General features: G+C 32.1%; 1 protein-coding gene and 2 pseudogenes across 1 annotated transcript; all 3 read right to left on the minus strand.

Annotated features, from left to right (window-relative positions):
- Nucleotides 1–1,517: 1,517 nt before the first annotated feature.
- LOC125852628 (putative UPF0481 protein At3g02645) lies at nt 1,518–4,317 on the minus strand. Its single transcript, XM_049532354.1, has 3 exons — nt 4,213–4,317; nt 3,150–3,247; nt 1,518–2,813 (listed from the first exon to the last, which is right to left on the minus strand). Exons 2-3 carry the CDS (start codon nt 3,222–3,224, stop codon nt 1,518–1,520), a joined length of 1,371 nt encoding a protein of 456 aa, XP_049388311.1. The 5' UTR covers nt 3,225–3,247; nt 4,213–4,317.
- A 2,657-nt stretch (nt 4,318–6,974) lies between these two features.
- On the minus strand, nt 6,975–12,070 carry LOC125852630 (UPF0481 protein At3g47200-like; annotated as a pseudogene).
- Nucleotides 12,071–15,540: 3,470 nt separating this feature from the next.
- Nucleotides 15,541–17,315, minus strand: LOC125852627 (putative UPF0481 protein At3g02645; annotated as a pseudogene).
- Between the last annotated feature and the right edge of the window lie 774 nt (nt 17,316–18,089).

The raw sequence follows: 18,089 nt of genomic DNA on the forward strand, positions 1-18,089 counted from the left end.
TGATATAGAATAATGTTGTTTTATCCTCTTTCTTTTCTTGCACATATCCTATTCTTATGAATCTAACTCTAGCATCATAAAACTTTGTTGCACTTGGAATATGATAGATATCCCATAAACTAAGGTCATTGGGAAATTCTCTTGACTTGGTTAATTGCAAAACATTGCCACAAAATCTTTTATATCTTGCATCATTCTTTTGGTGTGCTAGCATTTGTGATTTGTTTAGCTTTCATATGATCATGCTTTGATGGTTGACAAAACATGTGTACTACATGAACTAAATGATTGAATTGTTCTGTATCAAAATTGTGAATCTCAGATGGGGTATGAATTTCACCTTTGGAAAAGGATCAAGTAAGGTCTTTCTCACCATATACAAGAAGCTCACTTCCGACAATGCTTTATCATGTCATGAAGATGGTAAGCACAAAGAAAAAGAGTTGATTTTCTAGTGACACCATGTCTCGATATAGATGATCTTCTTCTTCTTCTTCGGCGTCGTCGTCGTCGTCGTCCTCCTTCTTCTTATTCCCCTTCTTTCTCATTTTCTTCCTCTCTTGTTCCTCCTCGTCCTCCTCTTCTTCCTTTTCTTCTTCCTCCTCTCCCTCTTCCTCTTACGCTTCTTCTTCCATTCCTCGTCATCTTCTTCTTCCTCTTCCTCCTCTTCCTCCTCTTCTTCCTCCTCTTCCTCCTTCTCTTCTTCCTCTTCCTCCTCTTCATCTTCTTCTTCCTCCTCTCCCTCTTCTTCCTCCTCTGCCTCTTCCTCTTCCGCTTCTTCTTTCTCTTCCTATTCCTCCTCTACCTTGCCTCTTCCGCTTCTTCTTTCTCTTCCTATTCCTCCTCTACCTTGCCTCTTCCTCCTCCTCCTCCTCCTCTTCTTCCTCTTCTTCTTGTTCTTCTTCTTCCTCGGTTTCATAGTATCTTGAATAAATTCGACCACAAAACAACTATCAAGCAACAACATTTTTGAAAATTTGCCAACAATATCATCGTCAAAGTTATCATCATAACACTTTAGTGCTTCATCTTTCTTTTTCTCTAATGCACTAATGTAAGTTTCCACATCAAGCCCCTCTTTTTGCTGGAGAAATTATTGTTGTAGGTACAACAATTTGTACTTCTCCATCGAACTAAGTTCATGAGTCCTTTTATGGAAAGGACCAATGGAGATCAACATTGGCGTATACACATCTACATTTGATTTTTGTAAAATTTGATATCAAGTTTAGTTAAAGAAAAACACTTTTAGGGTGTGTTTGATACGACAAGAGATGATATTTTCTTGAAAAATAAATGAGTTTTTTATTTATGAATTGAGCTACCTAGTGCCTTTTGATGGTGGAAAGTGAAAAATATAGATACTTGTAATAAACTAATTGACATTCAACAAGAAAACCGAATACAAAAGGGGGACATAGAATTAATGAAGAACTCATAATAAGATCATCAACACACATATAAAATACATGGAGGGGGTTGTGAGGAAACACTACAACTGAGATAATTATTAGTACTTACTTCTTAAGAGGACCTGTGAAAGTTAAAATAGTTTGTATAGTTGTGAGTATTAGGAGTATAATGGCTGCCACAGTTGAAGCTCCTACCCAAGGACTACTAAAATAATTGCGCATTAAATTTGCCTTCATTCTATTCCATGGTTTTTCACAATGTTCAATTGCTTTTTTGATTTCTTCTTTGTAATAGAAGGTGGAATACGTAGTGACCCCTTTTCTAATTTTGTTGAAAAGGCTAGCAACTTCTTTGTCCTCTCCTATCCAGTTCTCTATGATTCCTTTCTGGCGAAGCAAATTCACATCTTTTTCTGAGTCGATAAGATGATCCATGAAAGTTGCATAATCGCTAAAATATGTAGGATCTACATCAGATGATTGTTGCTCATAAGCAATGAGATTTCGCAGAAGAGTTTCTGTACCATCTAGGACTAGAAAATAAGGTATTGTCATCAATCCATTCTCGAACTTTATATCAAATAAACTTGTCACATTTTTTTCCTTTGCAAAGCTAACTCCAGCTTCAGAAAGCTCTGTTGCATTTGGCATCACCCTTTGACACTTTATGCTATTGTTTAACTTTTTCATGCGATTCCCGTGACATGAAAATATGTGTACTAGATGAATTAAATGTTTGATATTTTCTGCATTACATTCTATCTTTCCAGAGGATTCAAGGGTCATTTTTCGCTGGTTAACAAAAAAGGTAAACATCACCTTATTCACCAGTATTGCCAATGGTAATTCATCATCTTGCTTTGTCATGTCATGAAGCTTGTCAAGGACAAAGAAAGGAAGTTGATTTTCTAGTAACATCAAGTCTCGGAATATGTAAGTATCATTAATATTAATAATCTTGTCTTCTCCTTTTGGATATATTCCACAACACTCTTGAATAAACTCAACCACAAAGCAACCATCAAACAACAACATTTCGCAAAATTCATGACCATCGTTACCAAACTGTTCTATATCTTCGTAACACTTCAACACTTTCTCCTTCACTTTCTCCAATTCACTGATGTAACTTTTCACATCAAGTCTCTTATTTCGTTGAAGAAACCGTCGTAGGTATAATAGTTTGTACTTTTTCTTTGGACCAAGTTGAGTATTCTTCTTATGATAAGGACCAATGGAGACCATCTTTGGTGTATAAGCATCTGGATTTGATTCACGTTGCCACACATTTACTTTGAATATCGTACACGATTTGATAGATGAATTGTCTAAATCCTCAAACATTTCATCAATTCTTTCATTTATGTTGATTAAATGATCCACTTTCCTCCCTTCTTCTATCTGTAATGGAGAAGAGGAAAGTATACCCTTCTTAACTTTGCGGTCTAGATTAAATATATATTTCGTAAAAAAAAGGTAATGCATATATACCTTCATTGTTTTATAAATGATGCATATTTACCCTTTTTGTTAATAGAATGAATTAAAAAAAATATAAAACTAATTTTTTAATTTCAAAAATGTCACGTGACTTTTAAAAATTACCTCACCTTAGGCATTACCCCTCCAAATCTCTTGAAATTCATGCACATATATAGAAAAAGACTATGCATTTAATTTCCAAAAGAAAAGTGTGTTAATGAAATAAAAAAATAAATTTATATAGTTTAGAGAGACCTCATCTTTTTTAGTTTGAGGAAGCAGTGGAATTTGGTCATCTATTGGGGTAATCTCAATGGAGTGATCTGCCATACTTCTTTCTTCAACTATAAGTCCTACAAAAGAAAGTTGTTTGTTTTTAAAGAAAGTTTGACCAAAATAAGTCATTATTTAAAACAGTTTATCAAAATAATATATTTTTCTGAAATTTTACAAAATTAGAATAAACATATTTCTTAATAACGCTTTGGCTTTATTTCATTCAAAAGAATTCAATGAAAAAAAGACAAAGATCTGACGGAGTAAATAGATATAAAATGTTACTATCAGTAACGTTTTATAATCCGTCACTCTGAGACACATTTTACAGCTAATTACGTTACTCATAATAATGTTGGAGGCAAAGGCAAAGACCAATTAAAGGATCATTCATAGACTCTAAGGTTGAGATTTGAGAATTCATCCTCTTTTTGTGAACATAGGAAAATTAGAAACAAAAGTGTTGGAGGCAGAGGCAAATATAGTTGATATTCTAGGGGTAGACTATAGACTTAATAATTTTTTGACAAGAAAAAAAAAGTAAATAAATAAAAAATTATATATATATATATATATATATATATATATATATATATAAATCACTAGAATTCTAAAGAAACGTTACCGTGATACCTCATAGTAACAAATTATAAAACGTTATTGATAGTAACATTTAATATTTGCTTATTCTGAATAAAATATAGCCTAAAATGTTATTGAGCAGCACATTTATTCTAGTTTCATAAAACTTCAAAAAATAAAAACATATTAATTTGATGAATTGATTTAAATAATAACTTTGGTCAAAAATTCATTTTTTTTAAATCAAATTAATTACAAAATTTGATTTGAAAAAAAAAGACAAGCAAAAAGGGAAATCAATTTTAATTTTCTTGTAGCTTTATGAAAAAGAACCCTATATACATGTCTTGTCATAACCTGTAGAAAAATAAACTAATTTGTGGTAACCTGGACTAATATATATATATAAAAGTACATACATAAAAGGGTGCATGTGTAAAACATTTAAAATAATAATTACCTTCTTGATTTATATATTTATAAATTGAAAATGGACTAGTTGGAGTGTACTTGAGTTTCTTCTTAAATTCTTCACTGTTCAACTTTTATGAGGGTGAAGAATGAGAGATGGAGAATAAAAATAAAATTTATATCATATCAATTTTTGATTATTTTATTGTACTTCATAATTTGTGGTTTAGTTAATTTTCAATTTTTTTTTGTTAAAACGTTATGATAGGAAGATGTGTAGGACATAAATTAGAGTAGAATATTAGTAGGTAAGAATGCGACCATACTAGTAAGTAGGACTGCATTTTCTTGTTACCCTTACTCGTAGTCATAGGACTGTACAGTCTTGTAGTTCTTAAGTATTCTTCAATTTTTGTTGCTATCTATGATTTTGTGTAGTTCAATTATAATATTATTTTGTTGTAGTAGTGTTCTACTATACTATCGAAAATACATCGAAAATAGCCTCTTTATCTCAACTCATAGGTAGAGGCAAGGTTTGAGTACACTCTACCTCCCAGACCCCACTTTGTAGGACTACACTGAATATGTTGTGTTATTGTTATGTAAGAGTCATAAGTAGAAGTTAGAACACGATACTAAGTATACTTTGGTAGAATTTTAATTTGATAAAAACTCTCTAGACGCTTTTACAAATTTAAAAAGTGATGCATCAAAAAAACATGAAAGACGTCAATAATAAAGTCCTATCCCACATTTTTCCATGCGGTGATGTAAAAATATGAAGTTAAACAAAGATAAACAAATTGACACAAAGCGGCTCAAGAACTGAGTCTTCTAAAATACATCCAATAAGAGAAATTTAAATCATATATTAAAGGAAAGATATCTAATATCTTACAACTTACTACTCAAATTAATAAAATACCAATGTAATCAATATAAGTAGCATATTATTAGGTTTAGGAGATGGAACTTTAGGTACAATTGAGACAACTACTATTTACTTAACGACATTTATCTAGAATGTTGGTTATTAAAAGTACCTATATTATATTATTACCATTAAATATAATATAGTGACAATTATAATATTCTCGAAAAATTATTTATTTGTTATAATGTATTGGATGGGATGTTGTATAAGACATTTAAAAATTACTTGATTCAAAACGGACTAGTTGGAGTGCACTTGAGTTTCTTCTTAAATTCTTTAGCTCTGCTTAACTTTTATGAAGGTGAAGGAATATGAGAGATGGTGAATATTAAATTCGATATGGGTATACTATATATAGATTAATTGCAAACCTGCCTATATTACTAACATGAAACGGTGTGCATTTTGAGAAAAGTATCTTAAAATAAAGTTTTAGTATCATAGAATAAAGTGTATATAGACATTACATTTAAGAAAACATATCGAGAATAACACTTTGAGTGTGTGTTCAAGCCACTATTTATTTAAAATTTGATATCAAGTTTAATTGAAGAACAACACGTTTAGGGTAAAACATATCATAGAATAACACTTTGAGTGTGTGTTGAAGCCACTTTTATTCTAAAACTTGATATCAAGTATAATTGAAGAACAACACTTTTAGGGTGTGTTCAGTATGATGGAAGATTTGCTATTTTTTCTAAAAAATATGTGAGTTTCTTATTTATTTTTAATGTTTGATAAATAAGTTGAATATAATATTTGTATAAAATTTAAGCAAGCACAATTAAGGTCGGAATAGGGGTTAAGGATGTGAAGGTAGTGGGGAAGAGGACTATGAGATTGGTACATAGGCGTATTCATAATTTCAATAGGATAAATGCATTATTTTGAAAAAGGACGATCTACGATATATTCTCTTAGATTGGAGAGAAGAAACCATTTTGTGCAGTTGATTTTCTTCTTTAAGAACCTGATCCAAGAATTGACAATATGCTCCGTTTCACTATACTTGCCTTTAGGGGTGGGCATTCAGTATTCGATTTGGGATTTTCGAATTTTGGATTTGGTAATTCGATAAAATTGGTACAATTCGGCTATAACTTCAAAATCAACGAATTATGATTGAAATTCATATCAAAACTAGTTTGACTCTTACTCAAATTTTAGAATCAAATTGTTGGGTTCGAAAGAATCAGAGCATCATTCATAAGCTTACAATTGCAAATCATGTTGGGGATAAGTCAGGTGACAACTAAAAATTAGAGAAAAGGCTCAAATATATCATCGAACTTTGAAACAAGGCTCATTATGCGATGCATCTGTTAAAAGTTTGGCTTATCCATGCCATTTCCATTTCAGAAAAGGCTCACTCATACCATTATTTTGTTAACCGAAAACAATTTCGATTTTGCAAAATCATTTTTACACGTGGTCAATTATGATTCGGCCACACCATTAATTAAATCATTTTTTAAAGAGAAAAACTCAAATAGATCATCGAACTATGAGAAATGGAAAAATGTTCATCTATGCCATCCGTTAAAAGTTTGGTTCATTTATACTATTTTAGTTAACAAATAATGGCATGGATGAACCTTTTCTTAAACAAAAAATGACATAGAAAACAAACATATCCATATTTGTTGATTTAAAGGGTATAAATGAAGAAGTTCAAAAATGAAAAAGGCTAAATATAGTCAACTTGTTTGTTGGAAATCATCAACTAACAGGAAGATATGAACTCCGGTAAGAGGATATAATTTGGAAGAATTAATCAATGTGTTATTATCGCGGAAATATCGTGGATTAACTAGCATACAATCATAAATAAAGAAAATAGAGAAGAAAAAAATACAAGAATTTAACGAGGTTTGACTATGCCTAATCATTCAAGCAAAAGCAGAGAGAGTTTTCTTCTATGAAAGAAAAGAAGAAAGTGTACAATACTTTCAAGCTCTTAAGACTATATTGTAAATCCTGCACAATACTTTAGAATCTCCAACTGCATCCCATCCCTATATATAGAACCCAAGCAGTCCCAAACCTGTAAGGAAAAAGTTTTCCCTATCCTAAATGGACAATATATTCCTTTCTCAGATTTACTAGGACAAAAAACCTCAAGTCTGATGATAACAAGAAGTTCACTCAAATCATTGAAGACACAATACAAAGCTTGGGACAGGGAGGCAAACCAAGTAGCAGATGGTTTAGCCAAGATTATCTCAACATTACAATTGAGACGGTTACTCTTACTTACTTAACGAAACCTGTGAAAGCTAGAATAGTTTGTATAGTAGTGAGTATTAGGAGTATGATGGCTATCACAGTTGAAGCTCCTACCCAAGGACTACTAAAATAATTGTGCTTCAAATTTGCCTTCATTATGTTCCATGGTTTTTTAGTATATTCAATTGCTTTGATGCATTCTTCATTGTAATAGAAGTCGGGATACGACGTGACCCCATTTCCGATTTTGTTGAAAAGGCTAGCCATGTTTTTGTCATCTCCTGTCAAGTTCATGTGATTCCTTTTTGGCGAAACAAATTCACATCTTTTTCTGAGTAGATAAGTTTATCCATGAAAACAACATAATCACTGATGTCACGCCCCGAGCCTACACCCTGGGCGGGACCGGCACCCAGAGACCATTGCTAGCCCCAGGCGAACCCTTGGCCTGGCTTTCTTAACTCAGCGGAAACTTAACTCAACGGTACAACTCAATGCAATGAAAGGTTATAACACAACCAACTGATGCATAACATGCCAAAAGGTAGCTCGAGTCTCAAAGTAGAATATTTACATAAATACATAGATGAGAGACTCGATACTAATTGATTGAGTGTCTATGAAGCCTCTAAAATACTGAGATGGATGTTGGGACAGACCCCGCAACATCCTAATAGAACAAAACTAAGTACATAAAATAATTGAGTCCTCCGGAAAGCAAGGAGGCTCACCACTGACTCTAGAGTGCTCAGCTGGATCAACGACGTACAGGATGCTGATCCGGGGTACCTGTATCTGCATCATAATAAGATGCAGGCCAACTGGCATCAGTACATGGAATGTACGAGTATGCAAGCTGGAAAGCTAAACCACAACTTAGGCTTGAAAAGAGTACAAGAGAACACATATCTTGGCTCTGTTCAACTCATGAATAACTGAACTCAATATATAAAGCAATAAGACACATGCAATATATAAAGCTTGTAAAACTCTTAAAACATGACGTAAAAATCATATTTATAATATCATGAAAATACCATGCTTCCTCTCAATGTCTACTTGTACAATGTATGAATGAAGTCCCATACCCCCATCCATACTAAGCAGAACCCTCGAGGAACCATGCTCTTTCTACTGTGGGAGCTTCTCTAACCGACAAATCACCACTATGAATATGAGTGGTGATACAACGTTTTACCTCACGTTGCCCGAGGACCATCCTATACCTTGCCGTGATATAGGAAGCTAATGATACAACGTTTTACCTCACGTTGCCTGAGGACCATCCTATACCTGGTCTTGATATAGGAAGCTAACTTTACTAAGTGGATCCACTAGCTTAATCTTACGGGTTCATCTAAAAAGTATGACCTGTTAACTCCCATGTTGGCTACATGGTTCTTATGGAGAGTTGAGTTTAATATGAACTCGCGTCCCCAAATCGGTGCTCGATACTACTCCCAAAAATGCTTTTGACTCACAAGTGTTTTAAACACATTTTTCTTTAAATGAGATAATTACTCAAAATCTAGCCCAAAGGCTCACTTGGAAAACGATGTTCCTTTTTCTTGAAAACTAGCCCTAAGGCTCTTTTGGAATCATGGTTCCTTTCTTACTCAAATGTAAAACATTAAGAAACTTCTTTGGGAATACATAGTTCCCTAATAACTTTTGAGAAATGAACTCAACTTACACTCTTGACTTAACTTGAGTCTTGAGACTCTTTACTTAGATTGAAACTCTAAGCTCTTTGCTTGACTTGAAACTTGAGTCTAAAAATGAAGTTAAAACGTTCAATGAAGACTCTTGAAAAGCTTGGAAGACTTGCTTGAACTTACTTCTTAACATAGCTTGACTTGACTCTAACTTCTCTTTAACTTGATACTAACTTGCCTTGAATTGAACTATGGATTCAAGGTATATGATCACACGTATTTNTTGATGTCTGTTAGTATAAAGGGTATAAACGCTCCACAATTTGCACGGTAAGAATAATGATGTCCTAATAGTATAACGAAGGGTATACGCGTACCATTTACGATAGTTGGGGACATATTTGTCCTTTTTCCCTAAATTAATTAATGGACTGAAAAAGCAAAAATAAAATAAAATAGAAAGCAGAGGTTGAGATGTTTCGAATTTTTTTTAGGAAAAATATTATCACAGTGAGAGATCAATAAAGCTCTTATCTTTAACTGGAAAGTTGCTTATAATCCACTATAAGGTACCCCTAGATCTGCTCTATTTTTATTTCAACTCTAATTTTCTAAAAAATAGGAAAATGCCATCAAAGAAGTATATACAAGTTTTTGGAAGCCAATATAGGGGAGGATTGTCCAAATCCATATAAACAGATCCATATATACAAGTTTTTTGGAAGCCAATATAAATATTCTTTCCCTTTATATAGAATGTAATCGTAAAGATGTGACATTTGCGTCTAACTTAACATCAAAAGCTAGCTTTTAAGGGGAGGATTGTCCAAATCCATATAAACAAATCAACATTCGATTCCCCAACCAATATAAGACTTTTACTACTCTAACACTCCCTTCATGCCCAGCCCCAATTGGAGCGTGGATTGGGAGCCCAAAAATCATCCCAGAAGCCAATCAGCTTGCCATTGAACAACCAAGACTCAAAATCTCTTTGTCAAAGGTATTAACTTTTTCAATTCAGAATATTTATTAAAAATAGTCACCCTACCTTATACAAAGTAGGATAAGGTTTGCGTACACCAACCTTCTCAAACCTATAAATAGAATTACACTAAGTATGTTATTGTTGTTGTATTTCAGAAATTGACCAATTCAATTTTGCCATTGGAAAAGCACTTAGCATAGTATGAATAAATGATATCACTCATAAGTTATAAAGAGTCTTATGTAATAGTTGTATATCTTGAGATGCATGCGTTGCGATCAATAATATATTAAATTTATCAGTTCATTTTATATATATATATATATATATACTTGAAATAAACTAATTAACATTCAACTATAAAATCCAATACAAAATAGAATTAATGAAAAACCCATAAGCTCATCAACACACATGTAAATTCCATACATGAAGTTGTGAGAAAACACTACAATTGAGATAAAACCTATACTACTATTTAAAAGCACATGTGAAAGCTAGAATAGTCTGTAGAGTTGTGAGTAGGAGGAGTATAATGGCTGCCACAGTTGAAGCTCCTGCCCAAGGACTACTAAAATAGTTGTGCATCAAATTTGCCTTCATTCTGTTCCCTGATTTTTCACAATGTTCAGCTGCTTTTAAGCATTCTTCTTGGTAATAGAAGTCAGAAGACGGAGTGACCCCATTTCCGATTTTGTTGAAGAGGTTAGCCACTTCTTTGTTCTCTCCTATCCAGTTCACTATGATTCCTTTTTGACGAAGCAAATTCACATCTTTGTTTGAGTTGATAAGATGATTCATGAAAGTTGCACAGTCACTGAAATATTTAGGTTGTACATCAAATGATTGTTGCTCATAAGCAATGAGATTTCACAGGAGGGTTTCCGTCTCATCAGCGATCGAAAAACACGGGATTTTCATCAATCCATTCTCGAACTTTATATCAAATAAACTTGTCATATTATTAATACTGTCTTTGTTACCATTAATATTTTTGACCTTTTCAAAGCTAACTCCAGCTTCGGAAAGCTCCGTTGCATTTGGCATGACCTTATGCTATACCTTATGTCATCTTTTGACTTTTTCTTGGGAATCCCAAAACATGAAAATATGTGTACTGCGTGAAGTAAATGTTTAATATTTGCTGCATTACATTTTGTCATTCTAAATGATTCAGGGGTCATTTTTGGCAAGCCAACCAAAAAGATAAACGTATTATTCGTCAATATTGCCAATGGGAATTCATTAACTTGCTTTGTCATGTGATGAAGCTTGTTGAGGACAAAGAAAGGAAGTTGGTTTTCTAGTAACATCATGTCGAGAAATAAGTTACCAGCCTTAATATTGATAATCCCGTCTTCTCCAGGTTGAGTAATTTGACAACGCTCTCGAATAAACTCAACAACAAAACAACCATCAAGCAACAACATTTTACAAAATAGACTATCATTAACAAGGTCTTCTATATCATCATAGCACTTTATTGCTTCCTCCTTCAGTTTCTCCAATCCACTAATACAACTTTCCACATCAAGCCCCTCTTTTCGTTGAAGAAATCGTCGTAGATATAATAGTTTGTACTTTTCCATTGAACGAAGTTGAGGATTTTTCTTATGATAAGGACCAATAGAGACAATCTTTGGTGTATAAGCAGCTGAATTTGTTTCACGTAAACACACGTGTACTTTGAATATGGTACTGGATTTAGTAGACAAATTGTCTAAATTCTCATACATTTTATCAAAGATTTGATTACCAGAATTTTTTGTTTTTGACCCTAATGGATCTTGATCATTTGTTTCTTTTATGTCGATTAAATGATCCACTTTCCTCCCTTCTTCTATCTGTAATGGAAAGGAGTGAAAAAAAAGTACTCTATAAGCGAAACTTCTTTAAAACAATAGGGTTAATAGAGAGAAATTATTTGTTTTATATTTCAAATCAGGGGCGGAGCCAAGGGATTATTTCGAACCCCATTCAACAGAAAATATTACTATCTATACATAATTAAAATGAATTTGAGAGAGACCTCATCTTTTTCGGGGTGAAGTAGTGAAATTTGGTCATCTATTGAGGTCATTTCAATGGAGTGTGTCATCCCTCTTTCTTGAACGATAATTCCTACAAAAGACACATTCTTTTTAATTTCAATTCATAGATACCATGGCCATTATTATTAATCCAAAGCAATTCATGGCTGAATTTGATTTGAAAAGAAAAGACAAAGCAAGGGAAATTAATTTCAATTTTCGTGTTACTGACATTATGAAACATGTCTTCTCATGTAGAAAAAAAACTAATTTGATCTATTAAAAAGGAAAAAATCATGAAGGAATACACTTACTCCCTCCGTTTCACAAAGAATTGTCTAGTTTGACTTGTCACGAAGTTTAAGAAACTAAAAAAGACTTTTGAATCTTGTGATCCTAAATTAAAGTTATGTCAAATATACAAAATTGTTCTTTAATCTTGTGACCTTAAACATGTCACGTGGAAAACTGAAAATAAAATGTTAACAAAAAAAGAAAGTGGTCATTCTTTTTGAAACAGACTAAAAAGAAAAGGAGGTTATTCTTTTTGAAACGGAGGGAGTATTAATTTAGTGAAAAACACATACTTTCTTCTTTTAATTTAATGAAAAACACATACTTTCTATTTTTTAATTTATTTGTCCAACTTTTTTTTAGTCAATTTAAAAAAAGAATGAACTTTCATTTTCTAGTACTCCCTTTATTTGGCTTGGAGTCAGCCAAGGTTCGATTTTTTGGAAATGGTCCAGAGCTTTGTGACCTTCTTTTTCTGATTTTTTTTCTTTTGATTTATTTGTTTCCTATTTCTTTTTCTGAGTTGGGCCACATTTGGGCTTATTACTTATATTTTTGTAAATATTGAACCTCTTTTTTTTTTTTCTTTTAATAAAATCAATGATTTGGTGCTCCCTCTATTAAATGAATTTTTTAGCATCTTTTCATTATTCAAAATACTTGAAATGTTCAAAGTTTACGTTATATGTTGATATTTTTTTCATATTTTCTTCCCCTTTAAAGAAGTTTCAAATTTTTTCAGACCCTTTGAGTAATGACTATCTTTACTTCTAAGAATAGCTTGGGAATAAACAAAAGGACAATATTGGAAAATATAACTTAAATTATGTTCTTAAATGTTTTTCTTAATGAGTGTACATTGCCTCACAAATTTTCTTAATATTGAATGGAGGGAGTAACTTTTTAATTCTAATTTTTCACATGACATATTTACTATCAAAAGATTAAAGACACTTTTGGTACATTTTACACATTTTTATTTTAAGATCATAAGATTCAAAAGTCTCTTTACTTTCTTAAATTTTGTATCAAGACAAAACCAGACAAACAAACTGAAACAGATACACTACTACAAAGTCCCTATTTCCCCATTATAATTTTCCACTGAAAAAATGTCCACCGACTATTTCCAGAAATATTTTGATTGAATCAATCCCAAAAGAAAAAATATTAGTGTTTTCACACAAAAATTAGGATCCTTCCTAGTATTTTAGTGAGAATTTGTTTTCCAATATTTTCAGTGAGCTAGTTCATGAAAAAATGAATTAAAAATCATTTTTTATATTACAAATTTCTCATTGGTATGTGGCAGAAAAAAACTCCACTTTGTAATATAATAGAATGTTTTTCTTCAAAATAAAAAAGAAATAACAGAAGGTGATTTACATTTAAAACAACAGAAACAGAAGCAAGTGTGTTTTTTTTTCTTCATATTCTCATTCTCTTACCTTTACACTAGAAAATATTATGTAAATCATGTCAATCAACTTGAGGTAGCAAAAGAATAAAGGGTAATTGTTTAGCATAGAATAAGAAAATTTAGGAAAAGAAATACCTCTTTGGTTTCTTTTATTGATTTGTTGTTTCTAATCTATGCGACAGGTTGACTTGTAAATTTGTAGGAGAAAATGAGATCAAATTATTATTCATATATATTATAATAATATTTTAATATGTGGTCTTGTTTTGGTCTTTCAACACACAAAATATGGTTGGCCAATGATGGAAAGATAAGTAGAAGTCTGCTGACTCAACAAGTCAAACATTATTTAATTTCCTCAAACAAAAATTCAAAGTAATTAGTGTAACTAGAGATATTGACATGTTTGTTGTACTTATATAATAGGGAAAAAGGTTTGAAATATATCTGAATTTTGATCGAAATTGTTGTAATAATACCAAACTTTGGAAATGACATTTTACCCCAGCGCTATTTAATAGTGTATTTTAAAGGTATATATGTGTCCACGTGGACATCATAAATATTACATCATTATAAATAGTAACGTGTCCACGTGGGCACATATATACCTTTAAAATACAGTATTAAATAGTGCAAGGTGGTAAAAGGTTCTCCATAAAGTTTGGTATCGTAATAGCGATTTCGACCAAAATTAAAGTATTTTTTAGACCCTTTTCCCTATATAATATGATATAATATAACATTTCGCTATATTTTGAAATCAAAATATTGTTATATTTTTGTAATCACGACAAAATTTCACTATGATTGGTATATACCAAATTTTCTCTTTTTTCGAGGGGTATATGAATTTGGTATAAGGGGAAGATATATATAAGGAAATATATGTTATCGAATTTGTTTGATCTCAAATTTTATGATATTCATTATTTTCGAAGGACAAACAATTTATGTGTCATAAAATAGGAATTTGAGATTATTCCAATTTTTTGTGTGTATAATTATTTTATAATTTTTTTTGGAATATGCGTGACTGACTCTGTTTGAGCTCACATTTTATTGATCCACTGACACGACTTATTAAATGATACACATTATTTCCGAAAGACGAATGTCACTTTATTTGAAATTTATGTGTCACGAAACAATAATTTAGATTTATTTCTATTTTTCGTGTGTATTAAATCATAATATTTTTTAATTATGTGTGACCGTCTCTGTTTGAGTTCAAATTTTGTGGAGTCCACTGTGACGATCTATCAATTAATACTTATCATTTTCGAAAGAAATATGGCTTTCTTTGAAGTTTATGTGTTACAAAATAGTAATTCAGGTTTATTTTGATTTTTCGTATGTATTAGTCGATGGATTTTCTAAAATATGTGTGACTGACTTTTTTGAGCTGCTCAAATTTTATGAATACATTAGTGATGACCTATTAAATTATATCTCACTATTCCTAAAAAGGAAAAAAAAGCCACATTTTTTAGAGTTCATGTATAAATGAAATAATAATTCAGGATTATCTCAATGTTGCTTTAAAAGAGAAGTTAATATAATCTAGAATTGTTGGCCCCACCCTACATAACATAATGATTTGAATGGCTACTGTTTTTACCTTTGCCTGATTTATTATTAAAATCAAAAAAATCAAAGTTTTATGGATGACTCACTCATGTTTCGAAGGGGACAACAAAGTGTGGATCACCACTTAACATTAATTCCTTATCTTGTCAAACCTTGATTATACAAAACTAATCAAACTAACTTGGGATAATTTTACTATATGGACCAAAAGCTTGACAAAATGACATCAAAATGTAAGCTTTTAATTTCTCTTACTTTTTTCTCAACTTGTAAAAGTAGGTTTACATCACAAAGCAAATCTGCCAACTCAAAAGTTAAAACCACCACATGTGAACACAAATCTTGATGATAAAACAAGTCAGCATGAGATTGAGAACATTACTACTTAACGGAACCTGTGAAAGCTAGAATAATTTGTATAGTTATGAGTATGAGGAGTATGATGGCTGCCACTGTTGAAGCTCCTACCCAAGGACTACTAAAATAATTGTGCTTCAAATATGCCTTCATTATGTTCCATGGTTTTTCACTATATTCAATTGCTTTTATACATTCTTCACTGTAATAGAAGTTGGAATAAACACCGACCCCATTTCCAATTTTGTTGAAGAGGCTAGCCACGTCCTTGTTCTCTCCCATCCAATTTTCTATGATTCCTTTCTGGCGAAGTAAATTCAGGTCTTTATCTGAGTCGATAAGATTATCTATAAAAAATGCATAATCACTGAAATATTTTGTTTCTACATCGCACGATTGTTGCTCATAAGCAATGAGATTTCGCAACATGGTTTCTGTATCATCATCGACTTGAAAACAAGGGATTGTCATAAATCCATTGTTGAACTTTATATCAAATAAACTTATGCCATCCCCAAGGTTGTCTTTAACGAAGCTAACTCCAGCTTCAGAAAGCTCTGTTGCATTTGGCATGACCTTATGCCTCGTTATGTCATTTTTTTGAGGTTTTCATGGGATTCTGGCCATGACATGAAAATATGTGTACTGCATGAAGTAAATGTTTGATATTTTCTGCATTATATTTTGTCTCTCTGTAGGATGCACAGAACATTGGTAGCAAGTTATTGGTAAAGAAAGACGAATTATTCAATAGTATTGCCAATGGTAATTCATCAACCTGCTTTGTCATGTCATGAAGCTTGTTGAGGATAAAGAACGGAAGTTGATTTTCTAGTAACATCAAGTCTCGGAATATTTGACTATATATGCATATGCAACCATCAATATTGATGATGTTATCTTCTCCTTCAGTACACTCTCGAATAAACTCAACCACAAAACAACCATCAAGCAACAACATTTGCAAAAATTGACTATCATCACAGAGATCTTCTATATCATTATAACACTTCATTGTTTCCTTCTTTAGTGTCTCCAATTCATTGATGCAACTTTCCACATCAAGTCCCTCTTTTTGTTGAAGAAACCGTTGTAGGCACAATAGTTTGTACTTTTCCATTGGACCAAGTTGAGGATTTTTCTTATCGTAAGGACCGATAGAGATCATCTTTGGTGTATAAGCATCTGGATTTGATTCACGTAGACTCACATTTACTTTGAATATCGTACACGATGTAATTGACAAATTGTTCAAATCCTCAAACATTTCATCAAAGATTTGATTAATTACAGATTTCTTTGTTTGTGACCCTAATGGATCTTGACCATTTGTTTCCTTTATCTCGATTATATGATCTACTTTCCTCCTTTCTTCTATCTATAATGGAAAAGAGTGATGGTTAAAATTTTGCATAACAAGTTACCTTTCAAAGTTTTTCTTCATATGCTTAAAATTCTTAACTTTCAAAGTCTTTTGTCCCCCTCTGTATATTCCGTTTGGCTTATGATATCAATTAATTGTTTATGTATTTTAATCAAATCGAAAACTAATTTTGTAAAGTTGAGAGAGACCTCATTTTTTTCAGTTTGAAGAAGTAGTGGAATTTGATTATCTATTGAGGTAATCTCAATGGAGTGTGCCATCCCTCTTTCTTNTTTGATTATCTATTGAGGTAATCTCAATGGAGTGTGCCATCCCTCTTTCTTCAACTCTAATTCCTACAAAAGAATATCAAATTCATATTATTATTAATTCAAAGCAATATATTCATTGCAGAAATTGATATGAAAAGAAAAGACAGCAATTAAAAGGGAAATTATATAACATCAACTCTCATGTTACTATAAGAAAAGAACTTTACTATGTGTTGTCAAAACTTCTAGAAAAAAATTATAATTTGATCTAAGTAAAAATAAAAGATTCGGATGTCTCTTTCATTTTCTGGTAACTTGCTAATTTTAACTTTTCACATAACCGTTTAGATATTTAGGGGTACCTATTTCAGCAAAAAGACTCTCAGTAGGGGATTGTGAGTTATTGGTGGATAAATTGGCTGCGAGAGTTAAAGTATGGGGATCAAGAAACCTATCGTATGCAGGAAGAGTGATGTTAGTCAATTCGGTACTAATGCACATGCACTCGTATTGGGCTGCAATTTTCCTTCTACCAAAGAAAGTAATGAAAGATATAACAGCCATATGTAGGAATTTTATATTGAGTGGGAAGGTGAACACGAACAGAGCACCTCTGGTAGCTTGGGAGATTGTCTGTAGGAAAAAAAATGAAGGGGGACTGGGGATACAAGAGGGTATAAAATGGAATGAGGCAGCAATAGCGAAATATGTATGGGATGTGGCTAGGAAGGAAGATAATATGTGGGTGAAGTGGGTGAATCATATATATATATATAAAGAGCGAAGAATGG

This window comes from Solanum stenotomum, unplaced genomic scaffold, assembly GCF_019186545.1.
Source record: "Solanum stenotomum isolate F172 unplaced genomic scaffold, ASM1918654v1 scaffold37641, whole genome shotgun sequence".
Classification (NCBI taxonomy): domain Eukaryota; kingdom Viridiplantae; phylum Streptophyta; class Magnoliopsida; order Solanales; family Solanaceae; genus Solanum; species Solanum stenotomum.

What these genes read in the sequence shown, in the direction of transcription:
- LOC125852628 (XM_049532354.1), bottom strand. Translation starts at nt 3,224, where the DNA reads ATGGCAGATCACTCCATTGAGATTACCCCAATAGATGACCAAATTCCA. An exon ending in CTCAAACTAAAAAAGATGAG is followed by an intron (nt 2,814 to 3,149) that starts GTCTCTCTAAAC and finishes TCTCCATTACAG; the next exon opens with ATAGAAGAAGGGAGGAAAGT.